We start from the raw sequence: 17,455 nt of genomic DNA on the forward strand, positions 1-17,455 counted from the left end.
TATTGATGTAGCCCAACTTTGACATCTCTATACATAAAGAAGGTTTCATATTTGTTGTTGGCGGTAAAAGTTCACTTTTATATCCATACAAAGTATGTGGGTCCTCACTAGTACAATAACCCTGTTATTGAAGATCAAAGATCACGTAGAGTATGAAAACCTTGTAAAAATACTAAGTAATGCTTGGATCATATTCAAAGTTGGTATGTAGAACCACTTTGTAACATGAGACAGTGTTCGCATTTGGTCGCGTGATCGCAGGATTCTTGCATTTTACATAGAGAGCCCCATAAACGTATGTTCTCTTAGGGGAGATTTTACGCCACAATTCCTGGTATGTCTTTACTGTAGCTACAAACTTGCCATTAACAAGCAGGATATTATTACTTTTTGTTGATTTTTGTAAAGGGTAATGTGATTGGTGAAATCTTTCCAAAAAGGAAACACTGGCTTCGTTAGTGCGGCACTGCACAGTGTGTATTGGTCGCAATGGTCGACCTTTTGTATTGCACTGTATGTATACAAGGCATATGCATGAACATCTAACTGCTAACATCATGAAATTCCCCCGCCCCCTCCAATTTTTTTTAAATCCCCAAAATTCCAAACCCCCCGTCCCGAAAATAAATTGATTGGAGTAATTTCCACATTATCAACATCAATGTGCCAACACTGTCGGGATGAGAGTACAAATTTAAAAAAAAACCTATTGGTTGTTAGGGAAGTCATTTCATGTCACCGATGGTCAGTGTAGCTGTAAACCTTGTAAACATAATAAGATAATCATGTTGAGCTTGAATGAACTTTACATTTAGTATCGAGAGACACTTTTGCTATTACAAATTTATGTTCCTTTTTTTATGTGAAGGTCAAAGATCATTTCAGGTCAAACATTAAATAACTACAATAATAACAGCTTGACTGAACTTCTATAGTTTGGTATTTGGATATAGGCCTACCTTAGGGTGGCATACTCCTATTAGCGTCTATATCAATCCGCCCCAAGTGTTCTCCTTCGGGAAAAGTGCCAAAAAGCAGCAGGAGAACATCTTTTTTGACCTGTTATCAATCATAATCTAGTTTTTTTGTGGCTTGCATGTGGAAGAGCATGAATGGAAGTACATGTAGTGAGAAAATTGGGTCAATTGAGGCAATTTTAGACCCCTTTAAGGCCTCCCAGGAGCAGCGTGGGAAAATTGTTTACCACTGAGTGAAGAGGTTTGTTTACAAGTGACGAAAACTTCCGGCTCGGATAGCAAAAAATCGACACGGTCATGATACGGAAAAATGATGGTGCCATGAAAGGCCAACTTGTCAGCTATCCGGTGATGGGTAGCGTTTAGCTAGTGAAAACTTCTATCTAGACTTAGAGACCACATTACTCTTGTGATTTAGTGTGTAAGTCAATTGGGCTTTTAATGGGCGTATGCTACCTTAGTGAATACAAGCGTCATTCACTGTGGTGGTCAAAGGTGATCCACAATCAGCAGAAGTTAAATCTCAAAGGTAAGGCATGATGAAGCATCATACTTGTTATGTAGTTCCACTTTAGTAAACGCTAGAACCCATTGTTTTCTTTGGAATTCTAAGGTTATGTCAGGTCAACTAGGATCAAACTTCATAAACCTTAAAAACACGTTAGCTGCTAAAGTCACCGATGAAAAGTGTGTAGGCCAATCCCTGCATATTTACCCCTGTCACTTTCAGTTCGCTACCCTTTCCTTTTATTAATAAACATCCGTGTTTACCAAATACAGGTTTGAAAGCATATGAACCCCTCAAAGAGGATGAGTGAAACCTATAGTTTGGGCCTAATGGTTATACTTGACTACTCTCCCATTCCCTTCAAGTTTCAGGGAATTAGGGGAAATCGACATATATATCATATTGTTTAGTGCTGGTTTCGCGTTTGACTCGTCTTGCTCTCAAAAAGATTTCGTCGATCGAAGTCGCTGGTCATATCAAAACTCAGTTGTAATTACGCAATGTCTTGGTTACAATCATTCTTTCCATTTGTCGAGAGAAGACACGCCTTCACAGGTACCAGGTATGGATTTTTTTTCCATTTTCATTGGTTGAAAGGTGCCGCGCCTCCCTTCTTAGCTTCACTGTAGTAAACAGTTTAACATGTGTCGTGGTCACCAGAGCTAAGGTCAGGACTATACAAATTCTGTGGATTATACACGTAAACAAAACCTAATACACACAGAGCGCATTGGCTGTAAATTGAATTTGGTACTTAAACTATCCAGTATCCTAGCCTATATTACAAGCAAACGATGGCCGCCAAAATTGTGGAATGCGTTCCAAATTTCTCGGAGGGTCGAAGGAAAGAGGTTTGTATATGATTGTCCGATGTGTATAGTCTCAAAAATACCATCCTTCACAAACTCTCGATAAGAGTAAAGTTTACACAATTACAGTTAGGCTTTACGTTAGGACTATAAAAAATGTTAGGCCTAAGTTATTAAACCCCTGTGGCCAAGACATTGGTTAAACTGATCAGATTGGGAGACAGTTGTACGAACTACGATAAATACTGTTTAATGTCACCTGAGCAGGGGGCTGCTATTGTACCAGGGCCTGATTTGAGCCAACTGTCCACCTAAATAGTTGGTAAGCATGACTGCAGTTGAGCCAAGTAGACCTAAGCCTATGTATTCAAAAGGTGGCAGACTAGGCCTAACTGAAAATGGTTTGCAATATTCGTAGAATTAGTCCTCGGTTAAATTCATTGTTCAGGTTACCGTTTTGGGATTACAAAGTTACTTAAATGCATCTGAAACTCAAGTGGGTGACTTCTGTCGCACGGTCTTATGCAAATATGACAACAAGCAACCTTATAATGTATACCACATACTATTCATGTATCAGAGAGAAGGCTACAGCACAGAAACTGCAAACTATAGTAGATCATCAACAATGTAACCAGCATTTACCACATTAGTATAACTGCCAGAACCAGGTTTACTAGTTAGCCAAATAAATGGTCATTGCACTACTCTTCTCACTGAACATAACCAAAACAAGTTTACTGTCACTCCTGTGAGCTACTTGCCATCTCTGTTCATACATAGAGAGTGCCTGTGAATGACAGAAGTTGATCAACAGTCTGATGATTTTGTTGTTGTTGTGTGTAATCACATTTGTTTTTGGTCTTTACTATAGATTTCTTCTCCGAACCATTTTATATGAAGAAGTGTCCAGATTCTCAGACACATTCTAATATGAATGGTGGCTAAAGTTTGAGCAAGAGTGACCACAACTTAACTCTTCTGTATATGTAATTTATGCTTGTGTCAAGTCTTCTCTTGCAGTAACTATTTTCAATTAAACTTCCCCTGATTAACAAATAAATTGTTTATATAGTTGCCCTATAAACTTGGTACTTCAAACATCCAATTCTTGTAAAACCGTGACAATGTATCACTTTGACCCGGTTTTGATAGTAAGAGGTTTAGCCCTGTCGCAGTATTTGGCTAAAAGGGTAAATATGAAATTGATATCAATATACATATAGAAAGTTAAGTTTTTAGTTGGAAGCTGTCTGGCAGATTTAATGCAGAAAGAGTAAAGAATTGTTGAACAGCAAGGACCTGATTATCTTTTACACCCCTTCAGAGCCAAAGGCTTGGTTCAGCGGCCTTAGGTTCCAGGATCAAAATTCTGCCAGGAGCCAGATTCTTTTGACCTATTTAAAAATCGCTGCAGTGCAGTGGTGGTGTGGGGAGTCTTGGGTTGATTTGGTATTTCTGGCTTGTGAACTTGGGAAAAGTGGTTTGTTTTCTGTTCTTCATTTGGTTTTGAAACAAGTTCAAACAACTTTGTTCGTCATGGCTGTACTGCAGTGATGTCCAATGGAGTGACCTTGCCTACCTCAGTATTTGAGAAAGTGGTCAGATGCTGTGGCATACACTCTCGTACGTCGGATGGAGATGTTAACTGGCCGTCCTGTGAGCAGGAATGGGAGTGAATTCACACCCCTGCCTCGTTATCCTCTGAACACTTATCAAAAAGAGAAGGCTTGAAATAAGCCGGTGTTCACCCACTATCTAACACGTACGGATAGGGTCTCCATTAAGCTACTGTAAGGCTTCCTCATCCTTGGTTCTCTAAAAAACAAAACTATATCCATGCTAAAATTTTCATTTAATGTTCTTTCGTAGGTTATAGACGCAATTGCTGATGCGGTTGCCAAAACAGAAGGATGCACCCTTCTAGATGTGGATCCGGGGGCATCAACCAATAGAACGGTCTACACTTTCGTTGGTCCACCAGAGGCAGTCATAGAGGGTGCTCTTAACATGTGCAAGGTGGCTTACGACCTGATTGACATGCGGGTCCAGCATGGTCAGTTGTTACATCATAATAACTTTGTACTTCCAGTAGGGTATATGCTCTGAACATTATAACATTCACACCTTGTCATTGAAAGTCTTCTGTATAGACCCCAAATATAGCACGAATATCATGGATTATATATTATATAATCGGCCTGCCTTGGTCGTAAAATTTTACCAATTAGTCAGCAATGCCTGCCACATGTATTTTCTTGTATGAGGGTCTTTGTGTGAAAACTGTATGGTTAACTACACTGTAGACATGAACATATATTCACACAGTGTTTACACAAAGAGTCTAATCAGGGAGCTGCTACTCTAACAGTAGCAGCTCCCTGGTTTAATGGTGTTAAGAAGCTATGCAGGCTAATTGTAAAGCCTGAGGTCGAGTTACGACCGTGCCAGGTCGATTACATAATCACAAAAGTTTCCTAGCTATAGCATGCTATAATTGGAGGCAATAAAGCAGATCTTTAAACTGCACAATAAAAGCCTTATCTGTATGTTAGTTTTATAATTTTGTAATTATTTTATCTTTTGAAGGTGAACATCCTAGAATGGGGGCCTTGGATGTCTGTCCCTTTATACCTGTAAGTGGCGTCACTATGGATGATTGTGTAGAGTGTGCCAAAAAGTTTGGTGAACGTCTAGGAAAGGAATTATCTGTACCTGGTAAGTGTTGGACTTTGAATCACAAAAATTAATGAGTTCTTATATCTGTGGAATCAGCCTGTCAAAAATTCATTTAAAAATTACTACTCTTTGATATATTTGTTTCTGTTCATGTTAATCATTATTATGTTTATCATTCAAGGCTCTTTGGATAACATTAAAATCACAAGAAAACCTCACAAAGTAAATGTAATGAACTTCTTTCATTATAAACACAGTTTGTGCCAGAATTGTATTGTCATAGGTACTAATTTAACAGATTTTATTTTCAATTACTTCATTTTACTTGAAATTATGGAGAACGATACCAATGACCACATTGTGAAAAAATCAATGTGAACCTTAAATGCTAAAAATAGACAAATGGACTTCACCAAATAATGTGACTAGTGTTTAGGTATAATTGTTATTCATATATGACAATACCCAATCATCCACATCTTCACTCTTGAAATATCGGTAGGAAATGTTCTTAATTTGTCGAGGAAATATGCGTTAAAAAATGTGTTCTTTGGTTCGAGGAAATGCATTTACCTTCAGGCATCCCCTTAAAGGCATTGAAGACTCGCCCTAAACCGTGTGCCGCCATCTGAAAAAGTTAACTTCCGTTGCTTGCAAGTGAAGTTTTTTTCTTGCCGCTACGGTAATGAAACGTGATACCTTGTGATCTGTTACCTAGACCTGAGATGTCCATTGCTGCTATGTACACTGTGTTGTGGGTATTGACTGTAGCTGCATGTATTGACTGTACACTAGTGTCTAATTACAGAGGGTAGCAAGCTGTGTGTGTATTTTCTGGGATCGATGGTGGTGTCTAACACTTCTGTTACACCTCATTCGAAACTTGGTCAGATTACCAGCATGAGACTTTTCTTCGTGCGCGAGTCTTCAATGCCTTTAATTCGTGTCTAACTGTCATTTACGAATATTTATTCTCGGTACAGTGTACTTGTATGGATTTGCTGCTCAAGAGGAGAAGAGAAAGAAACTGCCCTCTATCAGGGCTGGAGAGTACGAGAAAATGTCAGAAAAGGTAACATTTGCTTTTCAGATCCTGCAGGCATATTTGAGTTATTATTGAATGATAAATGGTTGTTATTAGTTTTAAGAACAAAATATTTAGGTCTAAAGAAAATTGCTTGAAATTATTACCAGATTTACATCCTGAACATTATAATGTATTGCCATTTATGTAACATTTAGTTTGACATAATGTGAGAAATGTATACAACCCTTGCTGGTTAATGACTGGTTTCAAATACCAATCACTTGCTTTGAGGAATGTGCCACATGTACATTAACATTAAGTTGTACAAATGTTCAGGTTTTTGTTGACTAGCATCCTGTCTAATCAAAATTAACCCTACATGTCTTCCAAAAATTCATATCTCTGACATACAAAATGCTACGAGAATGTGAGGTTTAACCTAATGGATGCAGAAAAATTCCAAAACATATTTTAAACAATCAACCTTAGCCTCTTGAATTAACCCTTAAAATCTTCTAACTTTTATTACAACAAAGTTGAAAGCTGTTCTGGGAGGCGATGATGTTTTCAAATGATTTTCCCGACATTTAGTAATATTTAAATTAAATATCCAAGTGTGATGAAATGCTGTAAGAGAAATAATTAAATGCTATACCATGGGGAAGTGACTTTGTTGGTAGCTGCCTAGGGACATAGGTTACATTACACGTAGGTAGATATTTGCCGTGTCTGTCAGTGAAATGTCGTTTTTTTTTCTTTCATTCTTGATACATTATATCTCTCTTCTTCCTCAAATGCAGGTTGTCAGTCCTGACTGGAAACCAGACTTTGGACCAGCCAACTTTGTCCCATCGTGGGGTGCTTCAGCGACAGGTGCCAGAAAGTTCCTGATCGCGTACAACGTTAACGTACTGGCGACGAAAGAACAATGCCATCGTATCGCCTTAAATGTTCGAGAAAAAGGAAGAGGCCCTGACCAGGTCCGTGGACTGCTGTTTTTTCGTGGAAATATTCAAAACTTAAAAAATATTTAATCTGGCCTGCATTGAAGTTCATTGGTTCAATTCAGTTCAATGATATTTTCTCATATATTTTGTATGAATGAAATGGTCATGAAACGTCCGTCAACGTAAAATGTCTGAACTACACTCATATATCCCTCACACTGTATCTAAAATGTTTGTCTGTTGTTTTCAGCCTGGTCGTTTGAAGGAGGTTCAGGGGATTGGATGGTGGCTGGATGAATTTAACATAGCCCAGATATCCCTCAACCTAACAGATATGGATGTAACACCGTTCCATATGGCATTTGAAGAGTGTAAGAAAGATGCAGAGGTAAGAATAACTCATATGCAAATAGCCCTGTTTTATAACAGTGAAGTGGGCCTAGCCCCTATCCTAACAATAGTTTATTCACTTCCATTTATTTATCCCTTACATACCTTAATACATTCCTGAGAGTACCTACTTAAAATTACTTTAAAGAAACAGCCTAGCTTAATATAAACTCAAAACAGAAAAACAAAACCGTACAAAAGATTGCTTTGGTTACTAATGAAGGAATGTGGAAATTGTCTTTTGCTTTCATCACTTTTCAAATATGACATGTTCTTTTTTTATTATCATTATTTTTTTTATGATTGTCATCTTTAATGAGGGTAAGCCCTGCTCAGTGCAGAAGCACTGCTTTCCAGAAGAAAGCATACTAATTAAAGGCAGTAATCGAAGTTAGAACCATTACCATGGGTTACCAATCCTTATTCCTTCCTTTAGGAGTACAACCTGTCAGTCTGTGGTTCCCAAATTGTTGGTTTGGTCCCTTTGAAAGCCATTCTGGATGCAGCAGACTATTATATTAAGAGGGACAATCTCTTCATAGAAGCAGAAGACCAACGAGTCAGACTGGTAAGAAGAATTCGGTATTATATTTTTCTTTCAACTGAAGCAATGAAATTTGTCTAATTGTCACTGAAGCAATGAAATCCGTGTCGCAAGAGTGATTCATTGGCACTTAACAAAATCACTTGAAAATCCTACGTCCATCGTCCACATCGATTATTTAAATTTTTTGCAAGGAATCATCAAAAAGATATGATTATCATCTTTCCCTCCTTTGTACCGTGTAAGAGGTTTTATATGTTACAGCAATCCATGTGTAAAATTTATTATTCGTAATTTAGATTTAAGTGCTAAATTCCAAGTTTCCCAGTGATTTTTTTGTGGCCCGTGAAGAAGTAAACGGAAAGAAAAAGAAAAAAATTCAAACTATTTCACATCATCACAAAAAACGCCGAGCTAGCTGCTTAGAATTTATTGCACTAATGATGCTGTCAGGTAGGCCAATTATCCCCATTAATGATCAACTGTACTGTATTGACATTATGTTTTTGTGACTTCAGATTAATTTCACACACCTATTGCTTGAAAGTCCTCGGAATCAAAGGTTTGAAATCAACAGCAGGTCGTTGGTTAGGTGCGGCACAGTCAATATTTCACTCCTTATTCTGGCCCTTCATTCAAAAAGGTTGCCCACCCCTGCCTTAGATACTTTTAGCATACTTAGTTAATGTTGAGCCATGCAGTTGGTTTTAAATGCCAAAGTTACAAGCTAGAAATGATTTTTCTCAGCGATATTTATTATCCAAAATTATCGTAACTATTTCAGGTTGTAGATCGTTTGGGCTTGAGCTCTTTGCAGCAGTTTAATCCAGATGAAAGAATAATAGAGTGAGTATTTTTTCAAAGTTTATAAGTTAGTTTACGTCTAGTTTGTTAAATCTAAGAGAGGCATGCCGTAATGTTTGGAAATAAAACCCAGGTTATTTATAAAAAAAAATTGCTAGTGTAAACAAACAAAACAAACAAAAGTAAAAGATTGCAATAACCTTCCCAATATCCAGAAACTTCCGTTTGTTGTTTAACTTAATTTGTAAACTTACTGTAGATGAATTTAAAATAGGAAATGTGTCTATGTTTGGTAATACCAACTTAACATATGGTTTCCTTCATTGATTGTTATTAAGCCGAATGAAACCATGATCCCTACGATTGAGCTAAAGTGTTGACCATTTCTGGTTTGTTTAGGTATATGGTGAAAACTAAAGCAGATGGTCCTTTGGTCTCTATGAGTTTGAAGTCTTTTATTCTCAATGTCGGTGCTAGGTCATCTGCTCCTGGAGGAGGATCAGTAGCTGCAGCTGTTGGAGCATTGGTAAGAAAACTGAATATTCAGTGATTTTAAGAGGGTCAGTAGATGTAGCCATTGGAGCATTGGTATTAAGAAAACTGAATATTCAGTGATGTTTAAGAGGATCAGTAGCCGCAGCTGTTGGAGCATTGGTAAGAGAACTGAGTATTCAGTGATGTTTAAGGGTGTCAGTAGCTGCAGCCGTTGGAGCATTGGTAAGAGAACTGAATATTCAGTGATGTTTAAGACAGCAATCATGTTTGTGGTTTAAAGGTCAGAGGAGCAACTTAATGAAGCTCCCGGAGTTTACCATAGCGAACAGGTTACTTGGTACCAGAATTTGTGAGATTGTACTCCTGCTTGTATTTTATAAATTTTCCCACGAATAGGAAGACTTTTTTGTGACCCACTTTGTGCCCCATAGTACACACAATGCTCACAAACCACCCACCTAAAGTGATACTGTTAAGATCTTGGTTGCAGTAGAATTTAATGTTGGAATGTCTTATTTTATCTACGAAATAACAAAAATTAACATACACAGATTCTTTCAGTATTAACAGAAGTAATATTTTGTAAGGATTGCATAAAGTAAGGTTCAATGTTTTGTTTGTATTTTCGGTGATACTTAATAAGAAAAATGATTAAAGTAAATGGTATTACAAACCGCAGTAATATTTCATCTCAAACCATTATTTTATTTTGCTCATGACATTGCCTCCAAGGTATAGTAACCATCAGTACCACCAAATGTCAATCAATGTATAGAACGAACAAAGATCGTCCATGACCTTCGTAGTGTCTACCTGTATGACTTAGTCGTTTCTTTAAATATTTTTTTTGCTTAATATAGGGTGCTGGCCTGGCAACCATGGTGGGCTGGATGACGTACGGAAAACGGAAGTTTGAAAATTTAGACCCACAAATGAGGCAGCTCATTCCACAGTTACGACAAGCCATGAACGATTTGATACCACTCGTGGATGCTGACACCAGTGCATTTGATCAGTATATGGTAATCAGATTATGTTTATTAATGATATGCTAATCAGATGTTGATGATACTCGAAAATGAAGTTAAAGGAGCATTCTACTGCAGTTAACCTTAACTTCAAGATTTTTGTTTGATCAGCATGGCAGAGATAACTGTACCAAAAAACATTTAAAAAAACCCATAAAAATAAGGCATTACTTCAATCTTTCTGTCATGACAGAGGAATGCTCCATATTATGAATATATTATGAATATATAATGAATATATTATGAATATATTAAAATTTCAGAGTCTATCTAGGTGATAATAAAAGTCTTTTTTTTTTTTTTAAATTTGTATTTTGTTTGAAATAATAGTCGGGACCATCTCCTGACTCACAGTTTTAACGTTCATTTTTGTCGCTTCCTAGGCTGCGGCCAAGCTTCCGAAATCAACAGAAGAGGAGAAAGCTATGTAAGTCTGCTGTGTTTAGTATAAAGCCAGTGTAGAGTACTTTAATACAAATCATGCAATACAACCACTATGTATAAATAATGTAGTACTATTAATATCAAAGCTTATAGTACTAAGTAAATGTAATGTTAAATATTTAGTGACATTGCACACATAGCAACAGAATGTGACCAGTTTGCATTAAAGGCATTGAAGACTCGCCCCAAACCGAGTGCAGCCCTCTGAAAAAGTTAACTTTCAGTTGCTTGCAAGTGATGTTTTTTTCTTGTCGCTACAAAATGCAGACAGTAATGAAACATCATATCTTGTTATCTTTAGCTGGACCTGAGATGTCCATCGCTGCTATGTAAACTGTGTTTTGGGTATTGACTGTAGCTGCATGTATTGACTGTACACTAGTGTCTAATTACCAACAGTAGCAAGCCTTGTGTTTATTTTTGGGATCGATGGTGGTGTCTTACACTTCTGTTACACCTCATTCGAAACTAGGTCAGATTACCAGCATTAGACGTTTCTTTGTGTGCGAGTCTTCACTCCCTTTAAATTAAACATCAACGTGTCATGTTTTTTCCGCAGACGACAACAAGCTATGCAGGAGGGGATGGCGACCGCTATCAATGTTCCTATGAAGGTCATTGACACTGCCTCGTCTTGCTGGAAACCTCTGAAGGAACTAGCTGCTCTGGGAAATGTACAGTGTAAATCAGACCTCCAGGTGAGCAACCGTTTCTTGTGAGAATAAAGATGAAAATGTCGCAAAAGTCTCGATTTATTAAGCTCATAGAGTATCAAAATTACCAGCTTATGGCACTATGGCAACCATGTACTTTCTGTTAGAGCAGAAACAGGTCTGTGGATCTGAGTTGTTGTAAGATCTTGGGAATGCGAAATGCGATCACTTGTTTTATATGCCGATAATCTTCCTGTTTGTGTTTGTAAGTAGATTGAATTGTGCATAATCTAAAAGATGACACCATTTCTTCGATAATTGGTTATTAAAACAGGCCATTTGTAAAGGTTTGTGGTTAATTTTTTTTTTAAATTTTGATGTAAATAATTGTTGATGTGTTTTTCTTTCGTTGCTAGGTTGGGACCAAATCTTTGGAGTTAGCAGTGTGGGGAGCTTATTACAATGTACAAATCAATCTGCCAAGTATTGAAGATGGAGGTTCCCTAGATAAGACAAAGGTTAGTTGTTTGCGTTCGAACCAGTTTAATATTCCATGTTTTGTTAGAGGAGTCGCAGGGCATACGGGAGAGGTCGAGAGGGATGGTACAGAAAAGGGGTTGTTGTGGGATAGGGATTTCGAAACGTAGTAACAAACTACCTTTGTTTTGTTTTGGTTGGGTGTGGTGGGGGGGGGGGTCAGTTGTGAAGGGTGAGGGGCAGGAAGGATAAACCATAGCACACTATTCGTACCAGTTTTAACGCATGTGGGTACGTTCAGGCTCATATGTATTTCTCTGTGTTCTGTTTTGAAAAGACAGGGGACCTGGGGGGGGGGTGGAGATCTTTAGACAGAACCTCCTTTTACCTTGTAGAGCCAAATGTAGTATTAAAGCAATTAGTTTCAGTCAGTAGTTACCACAGTGGATGAAGGAGTTATATATCTTTTAAAGAAGGAACTTCTTATGAACCATTGCGGTGATGCACATAAGCATTTATTTGGTTTGTTTAATCATATGTTGCATATGCATGAGCAAGATAGGGAGGAAATAGGATTCACATTGTTAATGACTCTGGTTGTCAATATTTATGGTGTAATGTTGTCAGCTGCACAGACATGCATTTCACGCTGCAAAGTTTATATTTTCATTTGGTTCGTTAAGTGATAACCAATGGTCAGGATGTTATATATAACAGTGGACAGGTGTTATATTACTCATGTAGTAAAATCAAGCATCCTCCCGGGAAATAATCAAGTCTGGTATCACGTAGCTAAACACTATTCAAAATGGGCAAATTGATACACAAATGCCAAGGTAAATGGCAGTTTTTGTAGTCAGGACCATGTTTTTTTCAGTATACTATGGTAAGAAATAAAATTTATAAAAAAAATTTAAAAAATACTGCACTAAACAGTGAAAATTAAAATTATGTACTGGCAACGATAGCAAGAAATTATGTACTGGCAACGATATCAAGAAATTGTTCTGTAAACAAAAAATTAAGCTACAAAAGTAAAATGTTGATGTATAATAAAGTTTATGTACAAGATACATATATATATATATATATATGTATATATATATATATGTATATATATATATATATATATATATATATATATATACATATATATATATATATATATATATATATATATATATATATATAGAGGTTTGGCTTGAATCTTGTACAGGACCAATGAAACATGAAAGCTTTTGTGAAACAACAACTTTAAAGCATGACTGAAGGTTTCATTCAGATGCCAGAATAAATTCTGAGAAGCCTTCTCCACCAATTTGACATTTTTATATATAAGAGCATGTTTCTAGTTACAGTGATAGAAATCACTGAAATTGACTCAAAATTTCAGGGAAAACCATCGTGTGTTTGACTGACGGTAAACTTTGTTTGGAAGAACAGAGCACAGCAACTTATTTCCTCAAATTTTATAGGACATTAATATTTATGTGCTTTTTTTTTTGATACGATGAGCCTAATACTGTAATGCAGTTCTAAATGTATCGATGTTTCATTTTTCCTTCATTTTCTAAACAGATTGTTGAAAAAATTGAACAGTCTGTGAAAACTGCCAGCCAAGAAGCGTCGGCCATCTTGAAAATTTTGGATGATCGTAAAGATTAGAGGGTGAAGATGCCGTTGTATGCTACCTCGTCAAATTTCTCTTTGTGTTGACTGTGCCTTACCTATTATTCATCCTTTATTTGGAAAGAGCACAATGATTATTTTACTGAAATGATAATGGAGATGTCTCCAAATATTCATATTTTATTTTCAGCTTTGGTTTTTGTGTCAGTTTCATATAAGCATATGATATTCTCTTTTGTCTGCTGTCATTCTGCTTAGTTTGATGTGAAACTTGAATTTCAATTTTAATGTTGCTAGAATCATTCTTATTAGTTTTTCTGTCTTCAACAGTTGTGTAAAATGTTTGTCTGCAAAAATAGGTAGTTTGTGAATTTGTGAGTAGGATAAGGTTAACATATAGGTGTGCTTACCACAATGGTGCCTTAAGGCTACCATAGTGAAGGGCTGGAAAACTGGCTGCCAACATTCATCATGCTATTGATCTGACAGTGAAAATTTGTGAATATTTGTGGTTTTTCATGAGTCAAATCATTTATCCAATGTTAGGCATTGGTACATAATTTACAGATATTGTCTGTTAAGTTACCTGTAAGTCAGTGAAAACATCTGCAAATAGTAACTTATTTTTCCTACTTCAGAAGCACAAAGTCTCCAACAAACTGCTAGTATAAAAAAAAATGAGAACAGACCATTCTACAGAAACTGGCAGTTAGTTAAACAATCTATTTAATCTATTTATGCATAGCGTCATCTATTAACAGTCTATAACAACGACCTGTTGCATTCATTTGATGAATTGAAAAGTTCTTGCCAATTTCTCCTCTTACCTCTGAAATAATTATCCTATTGTAATTATTTTTCATACTTAATTTCACCTCCGATTAAAAATTCACATGCATCCTACCACCCATCCTTTTGGATGCTATTCGTGGATAGGGTTAATTTTTGTCCTTTTGAAACAAAGACACCAGAAAGGATGTTAAATTACTTAGTTATGTGCAGTTCTTTCTTAAAAATTTGTCTCTTAATATCTTTCCAAGTCCATTTTTTTATTTTGATTGGGCTTGGACCTATTTACATTATTAACAGTAAATCTGGATCAGACTGTGAATGTTCAAGTTCATCTTGAAGCTTTGAAATCAAGTCTGTAGTATATTTGTATAACTGATCCAGGCCAAAGTTGGGTTTTCAAGTCCCAAGAGTGTAAGGTTGGACAGAGGTCTCTGAATGTGATATAGTCGGGTTGATATGGGGTGTAAAGTCAACCTTTGACAGGGGTCAAACTCGATCTGCCTCGTATTTACCAATAGTGAGCCTATCAGGTGCAATTATAAACCAAATATCATTTGATTGTTTCTGGATCTGTTGTAGACTTGTTACATTTCAGGTGTTTATCCAAAGAGGAGCCTGTCCTCTGGTGCTTTTTTTTTTTTTGAGAGGGGGGGGGTGTATTTTAGTTTTTTTTCCTTCTTTAATCTAGTTTCCAGAGGCATTTACTAAGAGATGGAATCTATCCTTCAATATCAAAATTGGCTGAAAATTAGTATAGAAAATTAGTATAGAAAAAAGTATTTATATTTGAATTCCTTTTTTCTGTATTTTCCTTCCATCGATGCCGTGGTGTGCTTTGGTTTCAGCTACCTCTGTTGGGTCAAGAAGTGGTTTTAAAGTTTTGTTTACAACTCTGTTGTTTAAGCTATTTAATCATAGTTTAAATGTATTCAATTGATTTTTTCATTAACAGTAACATCCAGCTATCTTAACTACATACAGCTAATTTTCAAATAATATCATATTGCCAATTTATTTTTGTTGCTTATAAAGTGTGCTACTTACTTTATCTAACTTAAATATTATCAAATATTTTTTGTTGAGATATGTCTCAGTTTGGTTTGAATTTTGATGTGCTTAATACCTTACCCTTTGTTAAAGACATATGCATGACACATTTCACACAGAGAGAGCATAAATTCTAGTCTTACAGGTATTTTAATTTCAGTCTCGGAGACACACGGAGAGGTAACTTAATCTCTTACATTTTATTGCATTTGTAGTGTGCTTTCTCATTTCATTATTTTGACATTGAAACATTGATGTTTGCCAGTAACATTTTCATGAACTCGTCCTCGAATATCTACCATGGTTAGGAAAGTAAAAAAATTCTTATCTGAAACGATGCCTTTGCAAAAAGTAAATAAATCCTGTAATGTAACAGTAACATGGAAAAATCGTTTTTGACATTGAAGAAGGAAAAAAGCATTGAAATTAGGGCAGATTGAAGCAACAACACGTATTTGTCTGAACAGATAAGTTTTGTTATCACATTCAATGTCAACTCCCAAGTCTCTTTAAGTCTAAGCCGTTGTTGTTGTAATACTCAAATGCAACATATTTACAAGATCAGATGGCTTTAGATAGGTTACCTTGGCTGGCAACTTTGAAAGTCAAACATCAATTGAAACAGATATGTTTCATTGTTCATCAAAGAAAGTAAGAACAAAATATTGTCATGAAATTCGTCAAACTTTAGTCCACAAAATTTTGTCAACATGTTGTGCCTAGATGGAGAGTACTTTTCAGATGTAACTTTGTAGCCCCACCCATCCCCAATTTTGTTTGTATTTCCCTTTTTCTGAAGTCTTCCATCTGACAGTTTTAAATTTGTGTGAAATTTCCCATGGCTGGAATAAAATTCTTATACAAAAATGACAACAATTTCTCTCCTGTTCCCTTTATTTGTATATTTACATATTTAATGACACACATTGTAGATTTTCCACAATTTAATAAAACTTTTGAACAATCGCTACGAACAATCGCTACGGAATGTATTTAACTCTCTACTCCAATTAATCACCTCCATCAGCCGTCCAGATCACGACCTTGTGATCTGGTCGTAAATCTCTCTGACTTTGTTTCCCTCTACTTTCCAGTCGGTATGATCATTCTTCTGGAATGTCTCATTTTAAAAAAAAACATTATTGAGCAGATAAAAGTTGCGATACTTCATTTGGCACGTTTTTATCATTCATCGCAATTACCATATTGACTCTTAATTATCATGAAATGTTGATTGACAGTGATAATTAGCAGTTACAGCAATCTTTGTCGCTGTCAAATTTCTCTCTCCTCTTGTTGCTACTATGATTACTCATATAACATTCTCAATTAGTCACTACCACGTTAAATTGTGTAGATGATGACATGACCCCACCCCCCCTCCGGCCCCCTATTCTGATAGTTGAGGGATGTCCATGTTTGCCAATGAAAGTTGAATTTTGAACAAACTTCCATTCATCCACCGACTACCCACCCCCCCCCCATGTGCAAATTTGCCAATGAAAGTTGAATTTTGAACAAATTTCCATCCATCAACCGACTACCCTCACCCCCCCCCCCACCCCCTTCCTTTTTCAACTGTCTTTCTTTGATGAATAATTGCATCATGTAATGTACCACTTAAGTCTTTACCAGTCTCTTCTACAGAATGTCAAAACACAAATTTCTGTCCAACTGGATGATACTCTTCCATCTATTAAAAATTCTAACTATCAATAAACCATTTCCATTGACAAAACAACTACTAATTTGAAAACTGTTATTCTGTATTTTAACAAACATTTCGAGATTACTTATAAAACCTGACGAGAGTAAAAGTACAAAAATAAAAAATAAAAACAAAACATACTAAATAAAAGATTATTGTAAGATTAATTTTTTTTTTTTGTTACAAGTTTTTAAACAATTGGATAGAAATCATTTAAAAAATAGATCATTTGATATAGACTGAAAAAAAAAAAGAATTATTCAAAAGATATAATTTATTGTAAACCTTATTCATCAGGTTTTTTCTTCTTCTTATTCTCGTTGTTTTCATTGATATACCGTTGATTGTGCATAGAATTGATACAGAGAAAAAAGGATCAAATTGAGTACTACAGGAAAGTATTTACAGATACCTATAAAGAGAAAAATAGATTTTCATTTCAATTTACGATTTCATTTTAAAAAAAAATGTAAGAAAATCACCGACATTGAAAGATA

The 17,455-nt window shown here is 36.0% G+C and overlaps 1 protein-coding gene across 1 annotated transcript; it reads left to right on the forward strand.

The window, feature by feature from the left end:
- Window positions 1-2,139: 2,139 nt before the first annotated feature.
- On the forward strand, window positions 2,140-16,955 carry LOC139958575 (formimidoyltransferase-cyclodeaminase-like). Its single transcript, XM_071955726.1, has 14 exons — window positions 2,140-2,336; window positions 4,167-4,350; window positions 4,884-5,012; window positions 5,957-6,045; window positions 6,801-6,980; window positions 7,198-7,335; window positions 7,774-7,905; window positions 8,666-8,727; window positions 9,085-9,211; window positions 10,041-10,202; window positions 10,592-10,635; window positions 11,212-11,350; window positions 11,722-11,823; window positions 13,361-16,955. The coding sequence occupies exons 1-14, from the start codon at window positions 2,280-2,282 to the stop codon at window positions 13,445-13,447; spliced, it is 1,632 nt and encodes a 543-aa protein (XP_071811827.1). The 5' UTR covers window positions 2,140-2,279; the 3' UTR covers window positions 13,448-16,955.
- The last annotated feature ends 500 nt before the right edge of the window (window positions 16,956-17,455 follow it).

This window comes from Apostichopus japonicus, chromosome 18 (genome assembly GCF_037975245.1).
Source record: "Apostichopus japonicus isolate 1M-3 chromosome 18, ASM3797524v1, whole genome shotgun sequence".
NCBI lineage: Eukaryota > Metazoa > Echinodermata > Holothuroidea > Aspidochirotida > Stichopodidae > Apostichopus > Apostichopus japonicus.

What these genes read in the sequence shown, in the direction of transcription:
- LOC139958575 (XM_071955726.1), top strand. Translation starts at nt 2,280, where the DNA reads ATGGCCGCCAAAATTGTGGAATGCGTTCCAAATTTCTCGGAGGGTCGA. An exon ending in ACGAGAAAATGTCAGAAAAG is followed by an intron (nt 6,046 to 6,800) that starts GTAACATTTGCT and finishes CCTCAAATGCAG; the next exon opens with GTTGTCAGTCCTGACTGGAA. An exon ending in GTGCATTTGATCAGTATATG is followed by an intron (nt 10,203 to 10,591) that starts GTAATCAGATTA and finishes GTCGCTTCCTAG; the next exon opens with GCTGCGGCCAAGCTTCCGAA.